Raw genomic sequence first — 15,142 nt, forward strand, 5'->3', positions numbered from 1 at the left:
AATAATTTGAAACCCAATTCTACAGGTATGATTGGATGTGAATCAATGCTGGAGTTTTTCATATGTACATATATATTTCTTAATAGATTGAACTTTTAATATATTTTAGAGCTAAATACTTACATCAGTAATTTCAATCACTTCACCCGTCCTCGAATCGTAAACATCACCAAAAGATTTACCATTTATACTGCATTTATTGAATGTCATAACATTTTGTGTTAGTGTTCCAGTTTTGTCAGAAAATATATATTGAATCTGGCCCAATTCTTCATTAAGAGTTGTTGTCCTTGCTTTTGCATGGGTTTTGGTCTTCTCATAGCACATTTCTTCGTCCCAATTAATTAAAAACGATTGGGCAAAACGAATTACCTAGAAAACAAACATTTTTAATTTATTTCCTAAATAATTAATTAGATAGTTAAAAGTTAAGTCACCTCCACTGAAACGTAGAGAGATATTGGCACAACAGTGTTAAGAACAATTGCATAAGAAAAAAATACTAATAATCCAATAATAGTGGCACCCTGAGCAACGTCCTTTGGTATAATATTTTCCCATGGTAGGTAAACCTGGCGATAACAAAAATATTAATATCGATCTCATAAATATCTCATAAATGTGAAGCTTCTTTTTATACACAGTGAACTGTTATAAGAATGCCTTAAACACTATTCAACTTACTTGAAAATGTTGCCCGATGAAACCTTCCCAAAGTGCACAAGCAACAGTAAAAAATGCGCAAATAGAAAGTAGGAAAAGGACAATCTACAATAATTAAAAAAAAATTATATAAACATTTATATTAATTTTTTACAAAAAGAATTTTAAATTAAAACTTACACCAATAATGATAAAATTTAAAAGTCTATCTACTCCAGTGCTCTTGAATTGCGTTTTGCCAGAATTCTGCATAAGTTTTGTATCTTTGCCAGCAAAAACAACAACTCCATAGCACCACTGTGTATTCCTTAGAACACATCCACGTAAAAGTATCTTTTCGTTGTCTAATGCAAATCTTTGATTGTTCCACAAAAGTGTTCCTTTAAATAAATAAATACAAAATTAAATACATTTATTTTTTTTTAAACCAATTTAAATACAAAAATAAATAAATTAGGTGTCGCAGAGAATTACAGCGTGAAAAGAAAAACAATGTTTAATAACAAACTTAAAAGTTAACCGCTTTAGTAGTGTCAGGGCTTTTTACCCAAAAGGCCAAATCGCTAAAATTAAAAAAAGTCATAGAGCTCAAAACAATTGTACTAACATTTTGTTGTTGAACGGTTTGGGCAATATGTATTACCTACGAGTAGGCTTTGGCCCCTAAAATTTATCGGGTCTTATGAAATTCAAATAAAAAGAAGCGTTCGGTTTTATTGGCCAACAAAATAACGCCAAGATATTAAAAATTCAATAGCCTAACAAATTAGTTTGTCTTTATTTTACTTTCAAAAAACCGTGGAAAGTAAACTTAATGTTTTGTTTGCTCACAGTGTAAGCAATGGGGAAATATCTATGGGGGACAAGCTGCCAACCCCCCCCCCCCCCACTCAAACTCCCTGCTTCAGCTCACTATATTATTTGGGGTAGGTGCCAAAGATTCTTTGAATCCGGTTTCTTTAAATGCAAAGAAACTGCATACACCTAACTTGGATCCTACCTCAAATTCTGTAATGGCCTGAAGCAGGGGAGTTGCAGGGGGACAAAAGGTCCTCCATACATATTTCACAATATAAATTTGAGCGTTACGAAATTGAAAGTGGGTTTGAACGATTTAACATTTTATTTGGGAAATAAAATTTGTGGAAATTTCTTAGGGATAATTTTTGCGACGTTTTTCTTTTTAGACTTTATGTCATTTTATGATACGTCATTGGGTTTCGTAGACAGAATAAAAATCATAATGGTCGTAGTGCTGAACAAAAAATATCAAATCCCAAATTCAAAACTAAAAATTCTTTTGGGCAAAGCGACAACTAACAATTTGGGCGTTCTTTTATTTGTACCTTATGTGGGCGTAATGACAATCGCTTTCGAGATTTTTTTAAAAATTTGTTTGGGTTTTATGGCCAATTTTGGGATTTATGAAATTTTAGGATTTGGGCGTTATGGGCGTACTTAAGCACCTGTTTGAAATTTTAAAGTTTTGAGTTTTGGAAATCAAAGTTACTTAGCTTTGGAAAGACAAAATTATTAAAAAAACCATTTACAAAAAACAATTGTTTTTAATTGATACTATAATCAAGTACTTAGTTTGATATCACTTTGATACCGAAATAAAATAAAAGGGTTTTGACTATTAAAAAGTTCTAATAGCCTTGCATAATTGTGCTGTTATTCCTGGGAGGAAATGTATCTACATTCTTGTTCAAAGATCTCTTATTTTTTTTTAATATTTAATGAAACAGTTATTCCAAGTTTTCATTAAAACAATTTTTTCGACTCAAGGGACTTTCGTAAAATTTAAACTATAGTGCTGATGATATTACATGCAAGGGTGTGATTTGTATGAATAGTTGATCGTATCTTCTTGTGGGACTATGTCATGCAATTCCAGTTTAAATTAATACATCCAGCCATATGATAAACTCAGAATATAAATTTTAATAGATATCGTAATTTGGTAAGCTAAATACCCCCTTCACCGTCTTTTAAAAATTGACTTTTAGTAACTTGAGACTAAGGGTCCGGTTATAGCTATCAGTAAAATCCATTAGTCAAATTTGAAACAGGAGAAATCTGAACTGTTTTACTGATAAGCTTTTATAGCAATCAGTAAATTTACGTCATTAAATGTTGTTTTCTTTCGATCATAACATCGAGCTTCGCGACTCACACAATTTTTTTACTGTTGCTTTCATCACACAAATTTTTAATGATGTGATCGAAACAGTAACAAATTGGAAAACCAACAGTAAAACGAAATAGACTTCTTTTTGGTTTTTGACAGATTTCATCATTAAAAAATAAAAATGGATTTATAAATTAAATAAAACTATGCATTGTTTCTTTTTGAAAAAAAAATACTTGAATATAGGATTCTTATTGCATTAATCGTTTGCTAGAAATAAATCTGTAACATGTTCAAAAAACTAAAAACAAAAATTTTACTGATGCTGACAACTCGTTGACGAGCAAATTGACGCTCACGAAAACACGTTTTTGAGTCAAGGCTTGGACAATTTTGTATGACTGTCAATGCTATTGGGACACGATGACTCGTTTTTGGAACGAACTGTCGGTCATCGTATCGCAGCACTGAGAGGGCAGAATTAAATACTAAGTGAAAGGATAATTTTAAATAAATTATAAAGCAACGTACAATGCAGAAATTAAGTTTGTTTTATAATATAGTTTAAAGATACAGGTTAGTTTAATTTGGTTTTATTTTGGTTTACTATTTAAATAGAACCATGAGTCTTGAAAGGACAAAACCACAAGGAAGAACAAAAGTTTCAACAAACTGGAATGTCTTGACACTTAAATAATTTTTAAATAAAAGAACACCGAAATTGTTAGTTGTTATTTTGCCAAAAATGATTTTTATTAACTTCCCATAGGAAGTTATTGTAATGGGTCCGATTTAAAAGATTTTTAGAAAGATGTCTGTGTACGTTCGTTTGTACGTCCGTACGTTCGCGACGTTTTTTTCGTCCTCCATAGCTCAAGAACCAGAAGAGATATCGACTTCAAATAAATTTTGTTAAAAAGGCAGAAAGATGCAGAAAGGGCTCTCAAGAAAATTGCATGGTAGCAGTTTGAAAAAAAGGTGAAAATTGGTTAACCCTAAATACATATCTTACGAACTAAAAACGCTAGAGACTTGAATTAAATTTTATATAATAGATTGTAACGTGATACCAAACAGGTATATTTTTTGAAAAAAAATCAATACAACGGTTTTTTTTATAAATCAATAAAACCGAAAAAAAAATTTGTCACCTCCAAAATTTAACGACTGAAATATGATTTCATCTCTAAAACAATTTTCTGCAACGAAAAATAATGTTTTTGAAATCTGATACAATTTTGAGAAAAATCGAATTGACAGTTTTTTTTATAAAAAATAAAAATCTAAAAAAACATTACTCAAAGTTGGTTAAAATTGAATATCGATTCAAATATCTTTTAAAAAACTTGAAATTTAGGCTTCAAGCTTATTTTATCTTATAAGAAATATTGTTTTCAACATTTTGAAAAATGTTGAGAAAAATCAAATTGACAGTTTTCTTACAAAAAATTAAAAACCGAAAAAAAAAAATTAACAAAAGTTGGTAAAAAATGATTTTCGAATCAAATATCTTTTAAAAACTTTGAGATAATAGGTTCTAACTAATTTTTTCTTATAAGAAATATTGTTTTCAACATTAGAACAAATTTTGAGAAAAATCGAATTGACAGTTTTTGTACAAAAAAAACCTAAAAAAAAATGTATAAAAGTTGGTAAAAATTGATTTTCGACTCAAATATCTCTTCAAAAATTTTAAATATTGGCTTCAAACTAATTTTATCTCATAAAAAATATTGTTTTCAACATTTGGTAAAACTAAAAAAAAATCGAATTGACATTTTTTTTTACAAAAAATAAAACTCTAAAAAAAAACAATACTAAAACTTGGTAAAAATTTACTTTCGGCTCAAATAGCTTTTCAAAAATTGAAAATATTGGCTTCAAACTTAATTTATTTCACAGAAAATATTGTTTTCAATATTCAGTAATTTTTGTATACAAATCAAACAGTTCGTTTTTTCATAAAAAATAAAATCAACTAAAAATAGTACTCAAATTTGGTAAAAATTGATACGAGTACATATAGACAAACTTTTGAGCAAGACAAATCGACAGACGGGATGGGAAGTTATCAGTATGGGTCACATCCCAGCCTCTTTTTTTAATTTTGAATTTGGGTTTTATGACTTTTTGAGTTTGGGCTTTATGTCATTTATTATGGGCACTACGACGATTATGATTTCTATCGTTTCTTATGTCTTATTACCAAACGATGTAAAACAAAAATCATAAAATGATATAAAGCCAAAAAATAAAAAGAGGATGGGATGCAACCCACACTGATTTGTCTTGCTTGAAAGTTTGTATGTTTTGTGTGTTGGGTTAAAAAAGTTGTCAGTTACCAACAATATTTTACAAAAAAAACAGAAAAGGTTTAGTTTGAAAATCTAGGCTGTTAACTGTTGGATTTAAAAAAAACGACTGAATATCGAATATTTTTAATTTTTAAAAGTTTTTTGAGTCGTAAGTAAATTTTTACCAAGTTTTAGCATTTTTTTTGTAAGGTTTTTATTTTTTGTAAAAAAAAACTGTCAATTAGATTTCTTCAAAATTTTACTGAGTGTTGACGATATTTTTTTAATAGATAAAAGTAATTTAGAGCCAATATCTCAAAGTTTTACCAACTTTTATTAATTTTTTTATTTAGGTTTTTATTTTTTTGTAAAAAAAACTGTCAATTTCATTTTTTCGAATGTTGAAAACAATGTTTCTTATAAAGTTAAAATCAGTTGGAAGTCATAATCAAATTTTTTCAAAGATATTTGAGTCGAAAATCAATTTTTCCCATTTTTTTGTTAAATTTGTTTTCAAATCAAATTGTTTTTTATTTTATTTTAAACTGTCAATTCGATTTTTCTTAAAATTTCACCAGATGTTAAAAACTTTATTTTTTCCTTCACAAAATTGTTTTGGAGATAAAATCATTTTGTGTTCGTAAAATTTTCGAGGTGACAATTTTTTTTCAGTTTTTTTGATTTATAAAAAAAACGTTAATTGGATTTTTTTCAAAAAATGTGTTTGTTTGATATCACGTTACAGTTTATCATATTAAATTTAATTCAAGTCTCTACCGTTTTTGGTTCATGAGATATTTAGGGTTAACCAAAATGTTCATCTTTTTTTAAACTGCTATGGTAAGAAAACCGCCCACGCAATTTTCGTGAGACCCCCTCTGCCTTTTTATCTATATAACAAAACTAATTTGAAGTCGATATCTCTTCTGGTTATTGAGCTATGGACAACGAATAATACATCGCAAACGTACTGACGTACGTACACACGCACGCACAGACATCTTTCTAAAAACCTTTAAACGTCGAGAAATGTCAAAATTTTCAATTTGACAAATCGGACCAACGTCGTAAATATTCCATTAAGAAAACGTTACAAAGCTCAAATAAAATGTCATACCACCGAAACCAACTTTCAATGTCGTAACGCCCCAATTCGGAAATGTTGAACAAGCAAAGAATATCGTTTTATTTCACTTTAAAAAATTGTCCTTATATATATTTCTGAAAGTAAAATAAAGCTAAACATATATTTAACGCTTTTTTGATGTTCCGCGAGTTTTTGGTCGATCTGAAATTTCGGGGATCAAATTTAAAACCCAAAATGTCGTAGTGACATCTTTTGAGCGATATTTTAAAATTGGTTTGGAAAGTAGAACATTGCTTTTGGGCTTTGTTGTATTTTCTTCTAAAAAAGTTTTTGGGTTATTGAGTCATTTTTGACAATATGACATTATAAGTATATTAGCGTTATTTGGCTATAATGCCGAAAGCTTCTTTCTATTTGGAGTTTCATAACCCCAAACAAGTTTTAACGTCCAAACTAGGGTAAAATTGCCGAAATCGTAAAACAACAATATTTTACTAAAATAGTTTTGGGATTTATGATATTTTTAATTAAGGCCATTTAGGCGAAAAGATCTAGCGTCTTTATCTGTTGTACTTAAAAAAGCCAAATATTATTTTATTTAAAGGGCTTTAACGTTTATGGGCTGAATTTATTTTTGTTTCATTGAATGTGAAATTAAAAACTACACTCAAATTATTTGACACCAATGTAAATTACCTTCCACTTCCTAACGTTGACTCACATTTCGTTAAATTGTGTGATTGTCAAAGTTTTTCGAATCAACGCGATTACTAAAGCCACAAACGTGTCAGCTCATTTTGAAACTCTTAGGCATTGAAACTGATGGGACACCTGACAGAGAAAATGTTGATTTCTTTGTGACGTCAGATAGTGAATTCGTCAACCCTTTACATTGATCGTGTATTTGTTGCTTAAAGTAAAATTTTACGATACGTCCATCGTAGTCAAATAATTTTATACCAATACGAAATTTAAATAAAAAAAACATTTCTTCGTAATTTGTTTAGAACTCCTGCAACTTTTCGAAATATCAGTTCACAAAGTTTTGGAACGATACAAAATTTAAATAAAAAAACTGTTTATAAAATACGTAAAGAAAAGCTTTTGCAAAATATGATTAAACATTTCGAAAAAGGTTACGTCGTTTGGGTCTTAAAAATAAAATTAAAAAAAGAAGTGCGGTGATAAATAAATACCAAAGTTTTAAAAAATCTATAATGTCATCGATAATAATTGACCAAAAGATTCAAGTATCTTTTAGGAATCAATTATATTACCATTAAGTAAATAGTTAAAAGTTCAGTATAAAATCATTAACTCAATGAGATATTCTAATAAATTTTATGGTAATTGTACTTAGAAATTTTATTACGTTGTAAAGTTGTGATTTTTTAAGGTATACCTTCAAATTTATTAAGGTGATTATTTGGCCGTTCACAGATAATCTCGCCATTAAAGCCCCAGATCAAGTCATGTTTCTGACCCATTTCAATTGTTTCTGTTAAACATTGTTTGCACTTTAAATTTGTTTCGCCATCAAGTTCTGCTGTTTCAATGAAACATAATCCATTTGGCTCACTAGTTGATAATAATAATATATCGGCAGCAACAAACTGATTGTTCTCCATACGGATCACATCTCCAACCTACAAGATTAAGAAATCCATATTGTATGTAATTTAAATATTTTAAATGATATAACTTTAATTGTTATTAGCTCAATATTTTCGAGGCTAATTACTTGTATATACTATGATAATTAGTAATAAAAAAGTATATTCTTGTCTTACCTGTACACCTGACCATTTTTCATCAACTAATTTGCCGTTTCGCAAGGTTTTTGATTTTCTATTATTTACATGGGAATCTGACAAATGGCGTTGCTGGAAAATAGAAAATATGCATATTTACATTTGTTAAATATATATATCAGAATCTTAATGCAAAATTAAAGAGTTTGGAATTAAATAAAAAAAAGTGAAACATGCGTATGTACATAATAACCATTGGGTCACCTTCAAGAAAGCTCTTGTTCTTGAACTTCGAGTGGCTATTTCTTCGTATGAGGTGAATATATAAAATCTAATATTCCACATCAAAGGATTTTTTTTTCGTTCGGACAGTAAAGAAATTTCGACTATGCATTAACAAAAGAATGGCCTTGAAAAACAGAGTTAACTTAAACCTTATAGTTGGACTTATAATGTACGTCAAATATACTTTTGAACTGAAAGCAAGAAATAGGGCAGAAAAACGTTCTAGTAACTAGTTGTTGGCGCAACAGTCCGTTGAGAACTAGGGCCTACTGACTTACAACTATCAACCATTCCTATGTGCGAGTAATGTTGTCAGGAAGGTAGGGGACCTACAGTTTATATGCCTAATCCGAACGGCTAATTTGAGAAAGCACTTTTTCATGACAAAAGATACTCTTTGAGAAATTGTCAATTCCTCGCAAGAGGTAGTACCCGTGAAAAGACTTTAGATGGCATAGGCAGGGATCGAGCCCAAAACCTCTGGCATGACAGTCCAACGAATTAACCATCACACCACGGATACTACTGATATGGTTTTCTACATTAGAAAAACTTTCAAATGTTATAAAATTATTTTAGATGTTCTTGAGTTACGTGAAAAAGTAGATCGTGTATTTACTGGCTTTAGTAACTTGTATCATAAATCACTAATCTTAAAACTGTTTCATCAAAGTTTCAACGAACATTTTTTGAATTGGATTTTACTGTACTGATAGACAGTGCAATGGCTGTACAGTCCAAATTTATTGTGAATTGGTGTTCCTTAGGGCAGCCATTCCGAGCCGATTTTATTTAATATACTTATATATGGCTTGGTTCCGATCATAACTAATTTGTTTTTTATGTTGACAAATGTTTAACCATGACTTTAAGTAGAGTGTCTGTTTTTGCTGACTTGGGATAGTTTTGGATTCGAAAATAACATCAATTAAAAATATTAGTTTTGTTTTTAAAAAAGCAAACAGTCTTTAGATTTATTAAGATAGTTGTTGCCATTTCCGCAATTCTTTTTCTACTCAAATTATTTGTGGTTTGTTTTAGCGATTAATTCTTTAATATGATTATGCTTCAATGGCGCCTTTTATTCAATATATATTACGAGAACTGAAGCGATTCATAAAAGGTTTTTTCGTTTTTGATTCCGTTTTTTCTTGCTGTGCTGAAATGTTCTACTTCCTTATTCCCAAATGCTTACTTTTATTAATCTTCCTTCCTTGAAAAACCATAGAAAATATTTCCAACTTAGTTTTATTGTAGCAATAATAAACTAAGTATCAATCGGTTTTTATTCACTTTAACTTCAATTTTAGTCGAGCTAGTAAACGACTCGAAGGTTAGGTTAAGATGGCAGTTGACAAGAAAACCAACACACTTAGACCAATCGTTAGTTTTTTCAACCATTGAGATGTCAAAATTTCTTAGATCACTAGTATCATTGTAGGAAAATTCTACAAGGTCTTCGTCTTTGCGATAGGGCAGAGAAAGTGAGACACTGTCTTCTTTTCATCCATGCACCTTCTGCAAAAATCGATTGCGGCGGCAGCTCCAAGTCGAAAAGCATACCTGCCCTTTAGGAAGTGTAAGGATTCCTTAAGTTTCGAAGCACCAACAAGCCTCGGATATGGACGGATTCACTGTTGACAACCCACGCAAACGAAATAAGGACAACAAACTTCGGATATGTACGTGGAATGTTAGGTCTCTTAACAGACCACGTGCAGCCGAACAATTAGCGGAAGCCCTAAACTGCTGCATGGCAGATATTACAGCCATCCAAGAAAGGCGATGGGATGGACCGGGCAAACGCAAACTAAAAGACTGCGATATCTACTACGGCGACTGCTACCGAGAACAAAGACAGCGTCTATTTGGGCAAAAAGTCTTGAGTTTCAACAGTGTGAGCGAGCGCATCACGACAATCCGCATCAAGGCTAAATTCGCCAACATAAGCCTAATATGTCCGAACAGAGGACAAAGATGAAGACATATTCAAAAACATATTCTTCGAGCTCTTGGACAAGACATATGAGCAGTGCCTGGCTATGACATTAAAATTGTCTTAGGAGATTTTAATGCCAAGCTAGAAAGAGAAGACATCTTTGGTGGGATAATCGGGAGATACAGTTTGCACGACACCACCTCCGACAACGGATTCAGGCTGATCGATTTCGCTGCGGGGCGAGATGTTCTGGTAGCTAGTACGCAGTTCACGCATCTTAATATCCAGATTGACCACATTGCGATCGACGCACGACACTTCTCCAGTATCCAGGATATCCGAACATTCCGAGAGGCCAACATTGACTCGGACCACTACCTCGTTGTAGCCAAGGTACGGCTACGGATATCCCGATCCAAGCCAAAACAAGGAAGTACTGTGAGAAGATTCGACGTTAGACGGCTACAATCGCAAGAGACTGCCATGTCCTTTTCCGATCGAGTCTCTAATAACCTGCATCAAGCATTGAAAACCAGTGGCAACATTGCCTTGTAGCCATTTGACGACGAATGCCGGCAATCACACGCAGCGAAACAAGAGGCATATAAAACGGCGCTGCACAAAAGGACTAGAGCTGCTCGAGAGCTCTACGAGCAGAAGAGGAGAGAGGAAGCGGATGGACATCAACGCTCCAGCCCGGAAGGTCTTCGAATGCAATCCCGAGGGACGGAGTAGAGGAAGACCGCGACTCAGGTGGCGCACCCAGGTGGGAGAGGACCTTAACCAACTTGGCGTGCGAAACTGGAGACAGCTAGCTAGGGACCGAGCTGGCTGGAGACGCTTGTTGGTTGAGGCCCAGGTCCATCCCAGACTGTAGCGCCACCTTAAGTAAGTAAGTAAGTAAGGTTTCCTATAACGGATTGAATGTGAAATTTACCAACCGAAATGAGTTGCTTAGAGCGTTTAGAATTAGCATGGACCAAATTAGTTTAGTTGTATTAGACAATTTGGTGTGCTTTCTTTATGGCATAATGCTTTAGTATGTGTTTTAAAGTAGCTAGGGGTTTACCGATGTTAGATTTATTATCCAACAATGGTAAAGTTGTTTCACAAAAGATGATCGGCAGTTTCGGGCTGTATAAGTGAGTTTGATGAGACTTCCAATAATTGTATGCCTGCTTGACTATCTGGGAAGATGCGTATATCAGTAGTCGATATCACATTTTGTTTGAACCAAGAGAAGGCTTCTTTGATGGCCTTTACAGCTTAGTTGTGTTTTCTGAGGCGATGAAAGCTAGGCTAATGCCTATGCATTCCATTCAAAATTGTTTCACTACTACTGTTTCTTGCAGCGTCTGAGATTTTTCCCACAGGTTGCATTTCTGCAGACAGAAAAAACGGAACACATACTCTAGAAGTTGAAGCAATCTTCTTTTCCTTTCAAATCGCATAGCGTGCAAAACTGATTAAAACTGCCGTTGTATGATGAACCGTTTAAATTAAGGACTTCACATCTTGTTATAAATATTAAGGATATTTGACTATAATTCAGTGACTCATTAAAGTAGTTTGATTCCATATGATTCAGGTTCAGTTGCGAGTAAAGAATCCTGCATTGTGATTTTCGAACTTCCTCCATAAGAGCATCGCGTTCCTATGTATGATTTTGTAGAAAACCTCTTTAGCATGGTTCAAATTTGATGGATTTAGCGATATTGTTTCTCCACATGCGTTTCCTAGAGCTTTCCATATCGACACCCACCAGTTCTCGTTTCTTAGCTCATAAAGTGCCATTCATTTTGTCAGTCGGTGATCATGATGGGATAAAACCTTTAAAATGTAGTCTGCTTGTAATATAAGCGTGCTAGTAAATATTTTTGGAAGTCCTGTTTCCAGATACAAGGCATAGTTAGGTGTTTTTAGGGGTAAATTAAAAAGTTTCTTCAAAAACTTTTCTATGTCCTTGTATTCGTCGATTCGCCATACCTGGGCAGCGTATCAAAGCGAAAACTTTGTGAAGTCTTGGCTTTGACATTAACGTGATTTTTATCACTATCAGGTACTTGTATTCATTAGTAATATGTACAGGGCTTCCTTTAAAGTGCCAATTGTATGCAGCGTGGTTACGTGCAGATCTTGAGAACACCATTATTATTGATTTATCTACATTACTTTCAAGTCCCCATTTATACCAATAATCAGCTAGGCGATTTATCATTATTTGGAGATTTTTAGAAGACTCAGAAAGTAAAACCAGGTCATCAGTATATAAAAGAACATTTATTTTCAAGTCCGCAATGTGGAGACTTCCAGGTAGATAATAAAAAGTGTAAATAGAAGAGCACTTAAAAGGCATCCTTGTTTTACACCAGAGTCCGTTTCAAACCATTCACTATCCCAGACAGCTGCTTTTGATTGGGAATACATTTCCTTTACAATTCGGATGAACTGCGTAGATATACCTAGCTGGGTAAGTTTGTAGAAAAGTGCATACCGATTCACCAGGTCAAAAGCAGACTTAAAGTCAACGAAAAATGCATAAACTTCTTTATTCCGTGCTTGGAATGCTCTAACTATGAAAGTCAGCACGAATGTATGGTAGACGATGGAAATTTTGTTCAGGATATTATTGGTTTCAACCCATGGCTCAAGCCCGTTAGCAAGTACACCTCAAAACACTTTATACATTTTCTCCCATCGGTTCGGTATAACAAAGTCTTTTTAAAAGTATTCAAAATATTTGTAGACAATGACAGTTGACTGATTTACGAAGCTTGAACGCCGCCGTTGCTCGTAACGTTTCTGCTTCCATCTTTTTTTTAATAGTATTCTTTAGAATTAAACCGATATCATGAATATCACAAAAAGTATCGTTAAAATGACTAAACCACAAATAAGTTTGGTAAGATTGGGTATTTGTAAAAGTTGCGAACTTTTTTAATCTAAGACAATAAAAGAAATATTAAATTATTAACAAATTTTTAACTTACAATATCATCATATGCATCTTTAACAGCTGTTAAAGTTAATACTCCAATAAGTGGTATTGCTGTCGTAATAGGTGTTAATGATGAAATGGCTGGAATCAGTTGCAGTACCAAAAGGCACAAAAAATAGAAGTTGGCAAGACGTTGAAATTGTTCTAATAGATTGAGTGGTAGAAAAGTCATTAAGCTATATTTGGACGTTTTTATGTAGTTATTCTGTAAATAAAAACAAAAAAAAACACATGTAAAAAAAAGCTTACAAAATTAAGTACATAATGAAAACACTAAAGTAACTTAGTCAACTTTTAATAGTTCAGTAACAAGTTGAATTGTTATCCTTTTATAAATAATAATAAGAATGAAATGCTATGAGAGATTTAGTGAATAGTGTCAAAAGACATTATTTTGAAGAGATCAAGTGAATAAAATTAAAATCATATCAAAAAGTGTTTTTAAATTCTAGTCCTTTAATCTGATTCAACACTCATCTGATTTTCATTAACTTTTTTAATAAGTAAATTCTAGTGATTTATTTAAAGGGTGATTTTTTAACTATTATATTTTTGGCAACACTGATTTAAACAGCTGACGCACGTTTCGTGTTTTGTTTCACTGTCAAATATCTTCAGTTTGGTCTATAATTTAACCATGAATCGTCTTACAAACGATAAACGCTTGTGAATTATTGAATTTTATTATCAAAATGCGTGCTCTGGAAGGAAAGTTCATCGCGCAGTTCTTCCAAACTTTTGGTCAGTTTAATCGACTCACTAAAGTGGCTGTTAGGGCTATTCTGACTAAATTTCGCATCTAATTTACATTGTTGGACATTAGAACACCAACACGCTTACACAGAGCGCAAACTGAAGAAAATATCGCAGCTGTATCGGCCTGTGTTAATAATGACAATCAATTATTGATTCGTAGCCCTTGCAGCAATTGGGCCTCTGTTACTCAACAAAGTGAACATTTTTGCGGAAGGATTTACATAGGTGTGATTTTCAAAATACAGCTGGTGCAAGAATTGAAGCCGAACGATCTAGTGCAACGTAAAATTTTTGGTGAATGGGCTCTTAGAAAGTTGGCCGAAGATCCACTTTTTTACCGACAAATAGTGTTCAGCGACGAAGCTCATTTTCGTTTTAATGGATACATAAGCAGAACTGTCGATTTTGGTGTGAATATCAGCATTGCAAGAGCTACCAATGCATTCAGAAAAAGTCACAGTTTGATGCTGTTTATGGGCTAGTGGCATCATTGGACCGTACTTCTTCGCAACGTAACTGTGAATGGCGAGCGCTACCGTGAGATAATATCTAACTTTTTTTTTGACCGAAATTCAAGTGCTTGACGTGCGCAACTTATTGAGAGATGAGTTCGGTGAACATTTTATTTCACGTTCGGTACCAGCCAATTGGCCACCTAGATCGTGCGATTTAAAGCCTTAAGACTATTTTTTTTGGAAATAGAAAGACAAAATTGAAGCATTTATTCGTGAGATACCGGCCGAAATGTTGGAAAGAGTATGCTAAAATTGGACTAACCTGATGGACCATTTGAGGCGCAGTCAAGGTCAACATTTGCATGAAATAATCTTCAAACATAAAAATTGCATGAAATAATCTTCAAACATTAAATAATATGGACCGAACTATCGATTCAAATAAAGATTTCATGCATTCTTTTGAATTGTATGTTTTTTGAAAAACTTTCCAATAGCTTTTAAAAAATCACCCTTTACATACATATAAAGAGTGTTTTTAGTGGCGTGGACTTTTAAAATAGAATAAAAAAAGATGTTTTTTCAATTGACATGAAATTCACTTTTCTTAGAAGAATAATCTTCTGGCGTTAATTCCAATTGTCAATGGTTTTTTCCAACATTTATGGCTTTATACCGACAAAAATTCGTTTAATAGTCTATCGCTTTTGGCTTTTCGGCAAGCGACCATATATGTATATCTCTACAGAGAATAATCAAGCGGCTTTAAATCGCATCAGCTTA

The 15,142-nt window shown here is 32.6% G+C and overlaps 1 protein-coding gene across 2 annotated transcripts in view; it reads right to left on the reverse strand.

The window, feature by feature from the left end:
• Positions 1-15,142, reverse strand: part of LOC129944173 (phospholipid-transporting ATPase ID) — an 87,020-nt gene that overhangs the window by 16,773 nt on the left and 55,105 nt on the right. For both annotated transcript variants that reach the window (XM_056053408.1, XM_056053407.1), the window contains exons 4-10: positions 13,141-13,353; positions 7,966-8,058; positions 7,578-7,821; positions 844-1,043; positions 685-768; positions 438-572; positions 124-372 (exon numbers count right to left, since the gene is read on the reverse strand). In XM_056053408.1, coding sequence (XP_055909383.1) covers positions 124-372; positions 438-572; positions 685-768; positions 844-1,043; positions 7,578-7,821; positions 7,966-8,058; positions 13,141-13,353 — 1,218 coding nt within the window. The remainder of the gene's footprint in view (positions 1-123; positions 373-437; positions 573-684; positions 769-843; positions 1,044-7,577; positions 7,822-7,965; positions 8,059-13,140; positions 13,354-15,142) is intronic.

Source organism: Eupeodes corollae, chromosome 2 (assembly GCF_945859685.1).
Source record: "Eupeodes corollae chromosome 2, idEupCoro1.1, whole genome shotgun sequence".
Taxonomy (NCBI): domain Eukaryota; kingdom Metazoa; phylum Arthropoda; class Insecta; order Diptera; family Syrphidae; genus Eupeodes; species Eupeodes corollae.